The following is a 13,445-nucleotide window of genomic DNA, read 5'->3' as shown; positions in this document are numbered from 1 at the left end:
ACCAACTCACAGCAGATTTAAAGGCAAAGAGGCTAGAATCTGGCCAGGTGATCTGCAGAAGGATAAACAGGTCACAGAGATCCCCACATTCTCAGCACCAAAGTTCCCCAGGAGGTGACGGAGGTCCCACCATGGGGTCCAGCTGGAGCTAAGAAATGTGGAAAGAAAGCTTCTTCCTGGCTCCAGTCCTAGGAGAAGGAGCTTGTTATCCTCAAGGGTACAGAGCATAGTTCAAGGCTGTATCCTGAGCCCCCGAAGGTATCGAAGCCCTAGGCCTTCCTAGAGGAGAGGAACTTGGAGCTGGGATCAAGATGGAGGCACCTAGGCGGGGGCTGCAAGGAGGACCCAAGCTCAGAAACTGGTGGAAAAGCCCTGCCACGGGATCAGAACTGTTAGTGGGTAAAGCAGGCAGCCACTTGAGGAGCCATGCACGGGACCAGAATCAGGCGAAATGAGAGGCAGGCTCAGCACCCATTTCCTTAGAGTCAGAACCCAACACGCTCAGGAATCAGAGAAGAGCAACGCCTGAGGCTGGTGCACCTGTGTGCCCAGCACGGAGAGAGGGAGGCAGCGCAGACCAGGAAGGTGAAGCGGGAGGGAAGAGAAGTTAACAGCCATGAGAAGCAGCTGATGGTGACTTCGAAGGCACTTTGTAAACTCTAAAACACTCTGCAGATGGAAGGCAGCAGTCTGCTGCGCCATGGTTATCTGGGTTCTTGGGACGCAGTGTGACGTCCTGAAAAGTGCATGGGATGTGAATCCCATAAATTGAACCCCGCCACACCCAAGTTGTGTGACTCTGGGCAGTTTCTTTAATCTCTCTGAGATTTAATTTCCATCCAAACCTGTTATCCTCTTCCTCCCAGGCACATGGCTAGTCCGCATTTCCCAGCTTCCCTTGCAGTTAACGAGCAGCCAAATGACTAATTTCTACCAGTGGAATGTGAATGGAAGTGACATATGCCACTTCTGAGATGGAGCTTTAAGAAAGAAGGTGTGCCTCGGCCCCGCCGTGTGCCCCTCCCACAATCAGAATCTGGCTAAGTAACAAGCTGACTAGAACAAGGCCTAGGGAGTAACAGCACCACAGGATGAAAGAAGCCTGGATCCCTGAATCACCATGTGGAGAGACACTCACCCAAATACCCTGGACTATTAATCAATCAGAGGAATAAACTTCCACTGGGTTTAAGCCATAAACTTTCGTATTCATTTGCAAAGTCTAACCTATGTCAGCTAAGACCCAGCAGCAGACCTGGGAGTTCATTTACGGTGTGTTTGGGCATGAAAAAAGGGCCTTCCTCCTTCCCTAGGTGTTTCAAGGAGTTGCACAAAATTTAAGAGCCCGAAAGGTGAAGCATTGCTATGGCTTGAGTGTCCCCACTAAAACTCATGTTGAAATTTAATTGCCGGCCAGGCACAGTGGCTCATGCCTATAATCCCAGCCCTTTGGGAGGCTGAGGCAGGAAGATCACTTGAGGCCAGGAGTTCAAGACCAGCCTGGCCCTTGATGCAGTTAAGACCAAGGACTGAGACCAGCCTCCTGGTACACAGCAGGGTGGAAAAGAGTGGAGAGCAGGTCTGAAGTGGCCAATGGGAGCTGTCCAGCACAAATTTGTACTGGTGATTGCACTAGTTAGTGCCTGGCCGTCTCTACTAAAAATGCAAAAATTAGCCGGGTGTGGTGGCGCATGCCTGGGGTCCCAGCTACTCGGAGGCTGAGGCATGATAATCCCTTGAACCCAGGAGGCAGAGGTTGCAGTGAGCCTAGGCTGCACCACTGCACACCAGCCTGAGCAACTGGGTGAGACTCCATTTTAAAAAAAAGAAAAAAAATTAATTGCCAATGTAATGGTTTTGGGAAGTGGTGCCTTCAAGAGGCAATTAGTTTGTTAAGATACATTAATGTCTTAGTCCTAACAGGACTAGATTACTTCTCACGGGACTGGCTTAATCCCTGTGAGCATGAGTTGTTATAATGTGACGACACTCTTGTGTCTTGTCCCTTCACACGTGTTTGGTCCCCCTTGACCTTCTACCGTGTCACGATGCAGCATAACAGCCCTTGCCAGAGCCAAGCACATGACAGCAACAGGCTCTAGAACCTTCCGGCCACCAGAATCATGGCTACCTAACCTCTCTTCATTATAAATTATCCAGCCTCAGGTATCCTGGTAAAACAACACAAAACAAGCGAAGACATGAAAAGTTCTTCATAAAGTGATTCCCCATTTTAGGCACCTCAGTTGCAACAAGAAACCCCTCATTGCTTTTTCCTTCTTTTCTTTTTTACTTAAAATATTGAAATAATCCTAATGACAATCTGTTTTTAAAACTCTCTGAACTCCATTTTTTAAAACGCCTCTCCTATTTTGGACTCTGCAACAAACCTACTCCAATCAGTATGGGATTTTGGACCAACCATTCCTCATTTAGTAAGGCAGTAAAAATCTCTTCTCCAGAACACTCTAGAAACTCTCCAGAACTGTACCACTGTGGATAGATGAACACTCTAAATAGCTGAAGATTTGCCTACTCCTTTAAGCACCAGAAGTTTTTGACTGAACACATTTCTTAAAGTGTTTTATTTCTTTACTATAGTAACTTTTTATTACAAAAAGAAAATATAGATAAAGGGAAAAAAGAATATTGGATCTAAATGAGAAACGGAGCACATCTGACTACCTCCCCTCCCACTCCCCTAAAATGATTCAAAAGATCAGATTAGCTGGGCCTGATTCCAATGAAGGGGGTGGTAAATCTTTGACTTATTTTTCATGTTCTTCTATGTTTATAAGTCAATTCTAGTTCTCTGTGTTCAACAAAATTGGATTGAAAGGCAGAATACTGGAGAGGAGAGAATGGCAAACGAAGACTCCAGGGCCCAGAATCTAGTCCTAGCCATAAACTTGTGACCTTTGGCATGTGTTTTTCCCAATCAAAAGATGAGGAGCTTGGGCTGAATTATTCCTAAGTTTCCTCCCAGCTCTGTATCACTTAGGGTCCAGCAAGAAACAGGTGAAACATTCAAACTGGGTAATCTGAGAGGTGGGCATAATAAAGGGGCTATCTGCAAAGGTTTGGGCTGGGAGTAGGAAAAGTACAGAGCCAGCGTACCATCCCTAGAGGAGTACCATCCCTAGAGTGAGTACCATCCCTAGAGTGAGTAGCATCCCTAGAGTGAGTAGCATCCCTAGAGTAAGTACCATCCCTAGAGTAAGTACCATCCCTAGAGGAGTAAGTACCATTCCTAGAGTAAGTACCATCCCTAGAGTGAGTACCATCCCTAGAGTAAGTACCATCCCTAGAGGAGTACCATCCCTAGAGTAAGTACCATCCCTAGAGGAGTAAGCACCATCCCTAGAGTAAGCACCATCCCTAGAGTGAGTACCATCCCTAGAGTGAGTACCATCCCTAGAGGAGTAAGTACCATCCCTAGAGTAAGTACCATCCCTAGAGTGAGTACCATCCCTAGAGTAAGTACCATCCCTAGAGGAGTACCATCCCTAGAGTGAGTACCATCCCTAGAGGAGTAAGTACCATCCCTAGAGTAAGCACCATCCCTAGAGTGAGTACCATCCCTAGAGTGAGTACCATCCCTAGAGGAGTAAGTACCATCCCTAGAGTAAGTACCATCCCCAGAGTAAGTACCATCCCTAGAGTAAGTACCATCCCCAGAGTGAGTACCATCCCTAGAGTGAGTAGCATCCCTAGAGTAAGTACCATCCCTAGAGTAAGTACCATCCCGAGTCCTGCAGCAGTAAGGGCAGCAAGCAGTTCCTGGAACCCAGGGACAGGCTTGTAGGGGAGATGCAACCCCAACCTCATTCTCCTCTCTCCCTCTAGGAAAATAATTCTCTTGGTCCGAACCCCACCAGAAGCCCTTGATGCAGTTGAGACCAGGGACTGATATGAGCCTCCTGGGACACAGTAGGGTGGAGGAGAATGGAGAGCAGGTCTGGAGTAGCAAATGGAAGTTGTCCAGCACAAACTTGTGCTGATGATCGCCCTAGTGCACGATACTCTATCCTCTGGGCTCGTTGAACACTTAGATATGTTTCTCCTCACTGACTGTCAACCACGTGTTTGGCTCACTCGTCTATCAGTTTTTTGTGTCCAGTCCTCAGTGAGCTAGGAAGCCGCAGCACCAGGCTCACTAAAAAGCCCTGCATAATGTAAACGCGGAGGCAATGAGCCATGACCTAGGAGGCTTGACTCTGGTAACATCAGAGCTTGTGAGGACATGGACGGTAATAGTGTTCCTTTTGGCCCCTCACGGGCCCTTCATGTTTGTTTCCTGGCCCGTTGCTGAGCTCTGGACTTCAGCACATCCAGACAGTGTTAGAAGAGGAAAATAGCAGCTTTCTCCAGCCCTGTGGCTCTTGACGTACAAACAGCTGCAACTTCTGTGCACAGCTGCACCTACTCTAAACAGAGATCAGTATCAGAAATTTGTTTCTGAATAATATAATGTATTAGACTGACAGGTGCCTAGATATGTGTCCAACTCTATGTACTGTGAAAAGAGTGTGTGTTTCCTTCCCCAAAGTTCATGGAACAATCACAGAATTGACCAGATACAGGACAAAACAAAAACAGACCATTTTTCTGAGCACAATGCAATATAACTAGATGGCCGGGCGCGGTGGCTCACGCCTGTAATCCCAGCACTTTGGGAGGCCGAGGCGGGCGGATCACGAGGTCAAGAGATCGAGACCATCCTGGTCAACAAGGTGAAACACCGTCTCTACTAAAAATACAAAAAAAATTAGCTGGGCATGGTGGCGCACGCCTGTAATCCCAGCTACTCGGAGGCTGAGGCAGGAGAATTGCCTGAACCCAGGAGGCGGAGGTTGCGGTGAGCCGAGATCGCGCCATTGCACTCCAGCCTGGGTAACAAGAGCGAAACTCCATCTCAAAAAAAAAAAAAAAAAAAAAAAAAAACAATGCAATATAACTAGAAATAAGCAAAAACAAGCCAAAAAAATCTACTTGGAAATTCAGAAAGTACCCGGTTAAAGTTTGATGAATATCCACCTAAAGAACAAAGTAATTTTATACTCTTTTAAATGTAGTCTTAAACGCTATTATTAGTAAACAAGAAAAATGGAAATAAGCTAAACATTCAAGAAGTTGGGGACAACAAAAGAAATCTAAAGAAAGCAGGACAAATAACAATAAATGAACCTCTAGGTACATATTAATGAGTACATTATAGGTACATATTAATTGACAAATAAATTGGAAGTCTTAATAATCTAATTTAAACTCTTGTAAGAAAAGACAAGTAATATAAAAACACAAAATCAGCACTGAAAAAGGGGGAAATAACACGTGGAGAAAATTAGAAAAACCGTAAGACAACATTTGGTAGGGCTATTTAATAAATTGGGAAATGTAAGTAAATTTCCATAATTTTCAAGACTGACTCAAAAAGAGACAGGAAAAACTAAACAAATCAATGATAATGTAAGAATTCTCCGTGGCTAAGTGGGGTTTATCTAAGAAAGACAAGCATGCCTAAATATGGGGAAATGTATTAGTGTAATCCACGTGTCTAACTGGTAAATCCAAACAGATGAATTAAAATTTTAGAAACAAGAATGAGTCAGGACAATAACAGCTTAAAAATAAATATATAAATAGCAATCGTTTTCTTATATACTAAGACTGTCCTGCCTTTTTAAAAATAGGAAAGAGATCATATTTCCAACAGTTACTGCAAAACACATCTAGAAATAAATTAGACAAGAAATATGCAAGACATATACAAAGAAAAGTGTAAAATTCCACCAAAAGGTTTTTAAAAACAAGGAATTGGCATGACACTTTTTTCCTGAACAAAAAGACAAAACATTTATAAAAGCGTTCATTCTTCCTAAACTAATAAATATTTTCAGTGTGATTCCAGCCAAAATCTCAATGAGAGATTTTTTTTTTTTTTTTTTTGAGACGGAGTTTCACTCTTGTTACCCAGGCTGGAGTGCAATGGCACGATCTCGGCTCACCGCAACCTCCGCCTCCTGGGTTCAGGCAATTCTCCTGCCTCAGCCTCCTGAGTAGCTGGGATTACAGGCACGCGCCACCGTGCCCAGCTAATTTTTTGTATTTTTAGTAGAGACAGGGTTTCACCATGTTGACCAGGATGGTCTCGATCTCTTGACCTCGTGATCCACCCGCCTCGGCCTCCCAAAGTGCTGGGATTACAGGCATGAGCCACCGTGCCCGGCCCAGAGATTTTTGAAACTAGACAACTGAGTATGAATTAATCGTAAAAGTAAATGCAAAAGAATGTTCAGGAACAGCATAAAAAGGGAAAGTGATGCGGATGTATCTGCACTAGCGGCTTTCAGAATGAATAATAACGCAATAAGAAATAAGATCATGCGTCCCTGGCACAAGACAGATGGACAGAACAATGGTACAAAAAGTAAAATCTGGGAATAGTCACACGTATAGGCAAGAATTTGGTATATGATAGAGACGTTACTTCTTATCTGTAGTAGAGTTTGGATTATTCAAACAAATGGTTGACGACATGCCAGCCATTTGAGAAAATAATAAAGCCAGACCCTAACCTTAATCCTTTCTCAAAAATAAATCTAAATGAATTAAAATGATGAATGGGAAAAATAAAACTGTAAAAGAAAATACAGGCAAATATGTTTCAATCATGAGCTAGCACGGGAAAGAGATCTAAAATCAGAAACAATTTTAAGAAGATTTGTCAGAATTCAGATTTAAACTTTGTTACAAAATACACAATATATAGATATGGATATACAGGATTAAAATACAAACAACAAAGTGAAATAAGCCAGTCGCAAAAAGACAAATACCGTTGTATGATTCTGTTACCAGAAAAAGGGGTCTCGATCCAGACCCCAGGGGAGCATTCCTGGATCTGAGGCAGGAAAGAATTCAAGGCAGGTCACAGAGTGTAGCGAGAAGAGACGGTTTCTTGAAAGCGATTGCATCACAGAATGGGGAGTCCTCGGAAAGCAAGCAGAGATATTGTTATAAATTTTTATTTTACAGGGTCTTGTCTATGCGAAGACTAAACTAACCTCTGCCTACATGCCAGTGAGCAGGCAGCATAACAAGATTCATTATTCTATTGATTTAACAAAAACTATCCTTGACATTTTAGAGTGTGAATACACCAAAGCGTAACGTTATTATCTTGAAAGCACATATTGTTATGGGTGTCAAGACATCTGGGCTTTCGGCTGTTGGTGTGTGTCCTTGTGGGTTTTCTTCAACTATAAGCATCTTAGGACCATGGGTTGCGACTGGGAATGTGCCTTGCTAGTTCTTCACTCTGCCTCTCCTGGGCATCTGCTTCCCTAACAATTCCACTTCTATGGTACTTAGAATAGCTACGTTCATAGAGATGGAAAGTGGAAGGCTGGTTGCCAGGGACTGGGGAGAAGGGGAAATGGGAGTTGTTTAATGGATACAATGTTTAAGTTTCACCAGATAAAAAGTTCTGAAGACGATCATGGTGATGGCTACACAATACTGTGAATTTATTTAAATCCACTGAACTGTATGCCTAAAAATGAGTAACATGTAAACACTATGTGTATTTTACCACAGCGAATAAAAGACAGCACTATTTCCAGCAGGTATGATGGCCAATGGTTGACATCTCTAATATATAAAATGCTGTGATCAGTCTACGAGAAAAACATAAACATCTGCAAAAATAAAGATATAAAAGAAAAATTCAAAAAGAAATGTGAATGAGGGTAAACATGTTGAAATGTCTAACCTCGCCATTTTTGAAAGCAATTAAAATTAATACAAGAACGGATATCATTTTTTTGCCCTTTCAAAATGGGCAAATATTTAAGAGACTGGCAACATCAGTATCCAGGCTTGACAAGTGGGTGGAGAAATGGACGGTTTCATCCACTGCTGGTGGCCTTGTCAGGAGCAAAGGCTCTCCGGAAATCAAGTAATACAAACCGATGTTGTCAATGTACATCGCCTTAACCCCGAAATGCCACTGTCAGGAATTCAGCCTAAAAGAGAGACATGTATATAAGAAGATATTGGCCGGGCGCAGTGGCTCACGCCTGTAATCCCAGCACTTTGGGAGGCGGAGGCGGGCAGATCACGAGGTCAAGAGATCGAGACCATCCTGGTCAACATGGTTGAAACCCCGTCTCTACTAAAAATACAAAAATTAGCCGGGCATGGTGGTGCACGCCTGTAATCCCAGCTACTCGGGAGGCTCAGGTGGAAGAATCGCTTGAACCCAGGAGGTGGAGGTTGCAGCGAGCCAAGATTGTGCCACTGCACTCCAGCCTGGCAACAGAGCAAGAGTCTCTGTCAAAAAAAAAAAAAAAAAATTGCATTATTTCCAAAAACTATGAATTGAAAACAATCTAAATCCCCAACCAGAAAGAATCCATTAATTAAATTTGTAGTAACATAAAAACATCCCCACACGCTGTGAAGTAGAGACAGCAAGAGATTGAGATCATAAAATAGCATGTGTTCCAGAAACACATTTTGGTAAATTTGTTTATTTAGGAAAAGAGGATTGTACAGGAAAAAATCATTGGAGAAGTTATCTGTTTATTTTCTATATTGTCTTAATTTTTTACAAAGAGTCTGCAGTAATTTTAATCAAACGGAATACTATGGCTGTCTTCACTGGCTGGGAAGTAAAAGCGTGAATCGCTGGTGTCTGCAGTTGGGTGCCTGGGCAAAGCTGACCAACTGAGCCCGGAGTTGGAGCAGTAAACCCCATCGGCAAAGCCTCCATTTCCAAATCTGCTTCCCAAGTCTTCATTGTTTTTAAATGACATGGAAACTACATTTTTCTTTTGGAATATGTTACCAAAGCAGCAAAGATTCTCTACATGTTCCATCCACACGCACGCCTCATGCCCCACACACATACACACCATTCCACTCAGAAACTTCCACACATGCAATAGACAACACACATCATGCGTGTGTGTGTGTGTGTGTGTGCACAAAGTCCTTACTGGCCTCAAGACCCCCAGGTGACTCATGTGCGTATGACCATATCATTAGTCCTCCCGTTTATGAGTGAACCCCACCTTCACTGCACATTACAATTACCCTTGAAAGTGGGCCAGGCGCTGTGGCTCAAGCCTGTAGTCCCAGCACTTTGGGAGGCTGAAGCAAGTGGATCACCTGAGGCTGGGAGTTTGAGACCAGCCTGAACAACATGGAGAAACTCCATCTCTACTAAGAAAACAAAATTAGCCAGGAGTGGTGGCACATGCCTGTAATCCCAGTTACTCAGGAGGCTGAGGCAGGAGAATTGCTTGAACCTGGGAGGCAGAGGTTAGGGTTGGCCGAGATCATGCCATTGCACTCCAGCCTGGGCAAGAAGAACGAAACTCCGTCTCAAAAAGAAAGAAAGAAGGTGTAGCTAGCCCACCCACGATCTCTGAGGGGTGGGGTGGGTGGGGGGTGCTTGTTAAGTACTCCCAGGTGATTCTGATGTGCAGCCCAGGTTCAGAACCTACCTATCATAGGTCCCTCTGCCACAGCAGCCTCCAGGCAGGCTCAGCCTTGGCTTTAGCTTACCTGGGAGACCCTCTCCTGACAATCCTACCCCTCTTGGGGTAAAAGCCAACCTCCCTGCAGTCCAGGTACCACCCACTTAGCTCTACAAAGACCTCTGGGACAGACTGCCCAATTCAAATCCAACCTCTGCCACTTCCTAGCTGAGTGGCCCCAGGCAAGTCATTCAACTCTCCCATGCATCAGTTTCCCCTGTCTGTACAATGGAGTTCATTGGGGAAAAAAATAAACATACTACATTGGGCTGCATGAAGATTCAATGGCTTAACTGATCTCAAGCACTAATAACAGTGCCCCTTCCTTAAAAGTTTTTCTTGGCTTCTGTAACAGACTTCCTAATAAAAGAGTTTAGATAAAGAAAGGGCAGGTTAAGAACCTCAATCTGCAAACTCTGCTGCCATAAAGACAGCAAATAAGAAAAGATGGTCACAGTGTAGGGAAAATTAAGACTGAATGAAAAGACTTAGCCATCTAGTCTATTTTCATTATTTGTGAAGAAAAATCAGCACCACTGAGTCATTGGGGTCCCTGGGACTGGAGCAATGGCACCGAGAGAGAGGACTGTGGTTACAAGGCCAGTCCCTCCCCCATAATGCTCCCACTCCAGGAACACAGGCTGGCTCCACTGTGCTCAGGACAGGGGCAGCTCCGTTCCTCCACAGCAGAGCTTCTCTGTGGATTCTTTGTGATTACACAGGGTTGCCTGGTTCCCAAGCCCTTCCCTAGGGCTCCAAACTAAGGGGTGTGTGTGTGTGTGTGTGTGTGTGTGTGTGTATGTGTCTGTGTGTGTGGTGTGGGGGAGATGTGTTGTGTGTGTTGTGTTGTGTGTGTGTGATATGTGTGGTGTGTGGTCTGGCGTGTGATGTATGTGTGGGTATGTGTGGTGTGTGCAGTGTGTGTGGTGTGTGTGTGGTGTGTGTGATGTGTGTGGGGGTGTGTGTGTGGTAGTGGGTGTGGGGGAGTATGGAGTGTGTGTGGGGTGTGTGGTATATGGCGAGTGTGTGACATGTGTGTGGTGTGTGTAGTGTGTGTGTAGTGTGTGGTGGAGGTGTGGGTGGGTGTGGGGAGTGGTGTGTGTGTATGGTGTGTGTGTGTGTGCGGTGTGTGTGTGGTGTGTGCGGTGAGTGTGTGTGGTGTGTGAGGTGTGTGGGTGTGTGTGGTTTATGGTGTCTGTGGTGTGAGTGTGGTGAATGTGTGCTGTGTGGTGTGTGTGAATGTGCGTGTGTGTTGTATGGTGTGTGTGAGTGTGTGAGTGTGTGTGTGTCTGTGTGTCGGGGGAGGGGCGCCCGCAGTTTCTGCGCGGAAAGATGGTGTCCTTCCTTGGAGGGCTGCGCCGACACCCATCCCCGCTGCGGAGCTCCGGGCCGGGCTCGGCTGGCTCCGGGTTCGGGGCGAGCCCGCTGCCCTCTGCGGCAGACGCGGATGCGCGCTCCCCGCTGCAGCTCCTGGCTCGCCCGGCGGCCCGCGCGCCCTCCCGGTGCAGCAAGCGGGCGCTGTGACGTTCTCGGATAAATGCCGTGTAGCTGTGTAGGCGAGTGAGAGCTAAAAATAAGAGCGGAAAATCTATCATTAAGGCATCATTGCGCCAGCGCAGCTATTTGAAGGCTCCCATGGTCCCCGCGCCTGCGTTTGAAGCCGCCTTCAGGCTTCGGGGGTATTTGCAGAAAACTCCCAGCAGCGGCTCGCCAGGCAGACCTCAGGGTGCAGGGGCGGGGGCGGCGCCGGCGATCAGGGCAACTCTCAAAATAGAATAAAGTAGCCGCCGTTCGTCGGCCGCCCCCCACCCCGGCTACCCCGCCCTGCCCTCGGGTAGCTGGGAAGCGGCGGGAGCGGGCGGGAGGCCGGGGCTCTGCGTGACCCGCGGACTGTGCCAGGGCGAGGACTGGGCGCCCTCGCCCTCCGTTTCGCCCGCCCACCCTCCTCCTTCCACCTCGCGTTGGAAACAGAGGCCGGGGCGGGGGAGCCTCTGGGGGAGGACAGGACGGCGGGCACTTAACCCCGGGTGCACGGTGCGCCGCGGCGGCGCAAAGACGCGAACTCCCGGGGTGGCGAGCCTGCGGGGTCGCACTGGGTTAAACGAAAATTGATCCGATTTGCTTTTTGACACCCGCGGGAGAGAAGGGGAGATGCGGGAGGGCGGGCAGGGTCTGTGCGTGCGCGTGTGTCTGGGGCGGGGGAGGAGGCGCCAAGGTGCAGCCTGCGCGCGGCTCTGCGCCTCGGCGGGGCTGCGTGCGTGTGTCCCTGTCCGCGCTGCTGAAACGCGCTCTTCGAGGGATCCGCGTCACATGACTCCGCCTGCCCCTCGCCAGCGCGCAGGTCGCCAGTCCCTCAGTTTGCCCGGCGCGGGAGGAGGGTCGGGCGGCGTCTCCCGGGGCTCTGCGGAGCGGAGAAGAGGTTCCAGCGGGGAACGGCACAGCTGGGTTCAAGAAGCCGCGGCTCGGCGCCAGATCCCGGAGTGTAGATATTTTGGGGGAGGGGAGAGCGAGAGGGAGCGAGCGAGCGAGCGCCAGAGAGAGGCAGCGCGCGGCGCGCACGGACGGGGGGCTGCTGTGCGGAGAAGATGTAAGCGCGTGGGGTGTCGCTGGCCTCTGAGCACCATGCAGAAGGGGATCCGGCTGAACGATGGCCACGTCGCGTCCCTGGGACTGCTGGCGCGCAAGGACGGCACGCGCAAAGGCTACCTGAGCAAGCGGAGTTCGGACAACACAAAATGGCAAACCAAGTGGTTCGCGCTGCTGCAGAACCTGCTCTTCTACTTCGAGAGCGACTCGAGCTCGCGGCCCTCGGGGCTTTACCTGCTCGAGGGCTGCGTCTGCGACCGCGCGCCCTCCCCCAAGCCGGCGCTGTCGGCCAAGGAGCCGCTGGAGAAACAGGTGAGGCGAGCGCCGCGTCCTGACCTCCCCGCGTCCCGGCCACGGCCCTGGGGGCTCAGCCGGCCGGCGGAGCTCGAACTTTGGCCCCTCTGGCCTTGGCACCCTAGGCGCTCCCGCGCCCTCAGCGAGAGGGGAGGCTTGCTCCCAGCCGGGCGAGTGACTGCGGCGGGCAGAGGGGGCAGGGACTGAGGGCAGGGAGTAGATGTGGGCTGCGGCTGCCCTTCGCCGGACGAGCCCCGTGGGAGGCGGGTACAGAGGGGCCGACACCTGGAGAGGCAGAGGAAGATGAGGTCCGAAGGACCAGACAGAGACGAAGAATCTGGACACGCGTCCAGCCAAAAATGGTGTTCCCAACCCCCACTCCCACCGCCCAGCCCTAATAGCCCCATCGTCTGTCCCACTCCGGGAACGCGTAATTCCCCGCGCTTAGGCACGGGAAGGGCAAGACGGAGGCGTCCGAGCGCGGCCAGCTGAGGGCCGTCCTTGCCTCGCCGCAGCTGAGGGCCCGCAGCCTGCGCTAGCTCCGCGGAGTTGGGCGGGGGTTGCGGGGCTGCACAGTTCGGTTCGGTACCATGGAGCAGTGGTGGGCTCCCAGCCCGCGGCCGCCGGAGCAACAAGCCCAGAGATTCCAAGGACCGCTCTGATGCGCTGGGGCTGGGGCCAGGGCTGCCGCGGAGGCCGCGGGACAAGTGGGCGCTTCTCTCCTCCCCCGCCCCCTGCGCCGCCGCCGCAGTCGCGGCTATAGCGCTGCGCTCTGGTTCCCTGAGCTGCAAGGCTAAAGCGCCAGGTCTGGATCTGACAGGGACCTCTGGCCGGGTGGGGGTGAGCCTCTGGCGTGAAGGGCGGAGGGGCGCCTGCAAAGAGAGCCACCTTTAAGCTTAGTGCGCCTTCCAAAAGCGTCTGGTCCAGCGCTTGCCTCTAGGAAGGTAAAGCAGATGACATGACTGTGGATCCTAAAATGCCACTACCGGCAGGGACCTGACATCCATAGGGCCCAACCGG

The 13,445-nt window shown here is 49.2% G+C and overlaps 1 protein-coding gene across 3 annotated transcripts in view; it reads left to right on the top strand.

Moving 5' to 3' along the window:
- The first annotated feature begins 11,953 nt into the window (after positions 1–11,953).
- The window catches only part of RASGRF1 (Ras protein specific guanine nucleotide releasing factor 1), a 128,699-nt gene continuing 127,207 nt past the window's right edge, over positions 11,954–13,445 (top strand). For 2 of the 3 annotated variants that reach the window (XM_064366116.1, XM_064366115.1), the window contains exon 1: positions 11,955–12,443. In XM_064366116.1, coding sequence (XP_064222186.1) covers positions 12,168–12,443 — 276 coding nt within the window. In that variant the 5' untranslated portion in view covers positions 11,955–12,167. Of the gene's footprint in view, positions 12,444–13,445 lie in introns of all 3 variants that reach the window. The other variant, XM_064366117.1, reaches the window with a different exon arrangement.

The sequence above is a fragment of the Aotus nancymaae genome, unplaced genomic scaffold (assembly GCF_030222135.1).
Source record: "Aotus nancymaae isolate 86718 unplaced genomic scaffold, 86718_ANA_hifiasm-v0.15.2.pri h1tg000064l_0, whole genome shotgun sequence".
NCBI classification, from domain to species: Eukaryota; Metazoa; Chordata; class Mammalia; order Primates; family Aotidae; genus Aotus; species Aotus nancymaae.
This window is presented reverse-complemented; position numbering and strand designations above follow the sequence as displayed.